The sequence below is a fragment of the Haliaeetus leucocephalus genome, unplaced genomic scaffold (assembly GCF_000737465.1).
Source record: "Haliaeetus leucocephalus isolate CR32 unplaced genomic scaffold, Haliaeetus_leucocephalus-4.0 Scaffold257, whole genome shotgun sequence".
Classification (NCBI taxonomy): domain Eukaryota; kingdom Metazoa; phylum Chordata; class Aves; order Accipitriformes; family Accipitridae; genus Haliaeetus; species Haliaeetus leucocephalus.
This window is the reverse complement of record NW_010972693.1, coordinates 10,995-12,749: the sequence shown is the minus strand read 5'-3', so window position 1 is coordinate 12,749 and position 1,755 is coordinate 10,995. Positions and strand designations below refer to the sequence as shown.

At 67.5% G+C, this 1,755-nt stretch overlaps 1 protein-coding gene across 1 annotated transcript in view; it reads left to right on the top strand.

Annotated features, from left to right (window-relative positions):
- The window catches only part of LOC104832551 (filamin-C-like), a 32,507-nt gene that overhangs the window by 21,972 nt on the left and 8,780 nt on the right, over window positions 1–1,755 (top strand). The window contains exon 32 of the mRNA XM_010568793.1: window positions 1,449–1,718. Within this exon, the coding sequence (XP_010567095.1) occupies window positions 1,449–1,718 (270 nt within the window). The remainder of the gene's footprint in view (window positions 1–1,448; window positions 1,719–1,755) is intronic.

Sequence of the window (1,755 nt, the reverse complement as noted above, 5' to 3'; positions counted from 1 at the left end):
GGGGAGTGCACCGGCACGGGTGCCGCGCATGTGGAGGGGAGCGGGCTCGCACGAGGGCTGCGCTTGCAAGGGTGCTGCATGTGGAGGGGAGCGGGCTCGCACGAGGGCTGCGCTTGCAAGGGTGCTGCATGTGGAGGGGAGCGGGCTCGCACGAGGGCTGGATGCGCGGGTGCATCAGAGCCGGCTTGCGCCGGGGCTGCGTGCTTGCAGGGGAGCATGCTTGCACGGGTGCTGCGCTTGCAGGGGACTGCATTTGTTGCCAGGACTGGATGCGCTTGCACAGGGGAGCACACTTGCATGGGGGCTGTGCTTGCACGGGGACTGTGTGTGTGCAGGGGAGTGGGCTTGCACAGGCACTGCATGCTTGCTCGGCGGCGTGCTCGCACAGGGGCTGTGCGTGCTCGCACAGAGGTTTGCTTGCACAAGGGCTGGATGTGCGTTTGCACACGGGAGCGTGCTTGCACGGGGCCATGCACACTTACACAGCACTGTGGGCAAGCTTGTGCGAGAAAGTGTGCTTGCATGGGGCTGTGTGCTTGTGCAAGGGCTGAATGTGCATTTGCACATGGGAGCATGGTTGCACGGGGGCTGTGTGTGCTCACGGGGGCCGTGTGCCCTTGCACAAGGGCTGTGTGCTCACACCAGGGGCCAGCACACACCCTCCCCCTCCAGCCTGTGTGTGCCCCTTGCACAAGGCCTTGCACGAGGCCAGGACACGTGCCCGTGTCTCAGGAGCTCTGGGGACATGCTCGCACAAGGCTGCCTTTGCACATGCGCGGTGGCTGGGCACCGGCTGCTGTGCTCACAAGAGGGGGGTGTGCGCCCCTCACACGGGGATGTGCGCGGAGATTGGGGGGGGCAACGCTGGCCCTTCACAGAGTGGGACCTTTTGCACAAGTGTGCACAAGCAGGTGTGCACGCTCACAGGGGTGTGCACGCTCTTAGTGCAAGTGTGCAAACTCACAGGTGTGCGTGCATGAGTGCGCATGTCTGCACATGCTCGCAAGCGTGTGTGCACACGCTTGCAAGTGCGCCTGTGTCCTTTGCACCAGGGCGCACGCTCCCCAGGGAGGTCTGTGCCCAGTGGGGGGGGCACCCAGGATTTGGCGGGTCTCGGGGTGGCGAGGCGGTCCCTGGTGGGTGCAGGGGTGGTGGGGTGACATGGTGACGGGGTGCCCTGGTGCCATGGTAATGGGCAGATGGGGTGCCAGGGTGATGGGATGCCAGGGTGCCATGGTGCCGTGGTGCTGGGGTGCCAGGGTACCGGTGAGCCCTGGCACTGGGGTGCCAGGGTACCGGTGAGCCCTGGCACTGGGGGGCCAGGGCAATGGATGGGGTGACATGGTGACGGTGTGCCGGGGTGCCACAGCGATGGGGCGACGGGGTGCCAGGGTAATGGGGTGCCAAGATGCCCCCGGGGATGACGGGGTGCCCCGGTGTCCCCGCAGGCGAGGCGTCCCCGCAGGAGCTGTCGGCGCAGGTGCTGAGCCCCTCGGGGCAGCGGTTCGAGGCGGAGGTGGTGGCGGGGGGCGCGGGGGTGTACAGCGTGCGCTTCGTGCCCCAGGAGATGGGCCCCCACACCGTCAGCGTCAAGTACCGTGGGCAGCACGTGCCCGGCAGCCCCTTCCAGTTCACTGTCGGGCCCCTGGGCGAAGGGGGTGCCCATAAGGTGCGAGCGGGGGGCACCGGCCTCCAGCGTGGTGTGGCCGGCGTGCCAGGTACGGGGGGGTGACGGGCAGGGGGAGTATGGCTGCT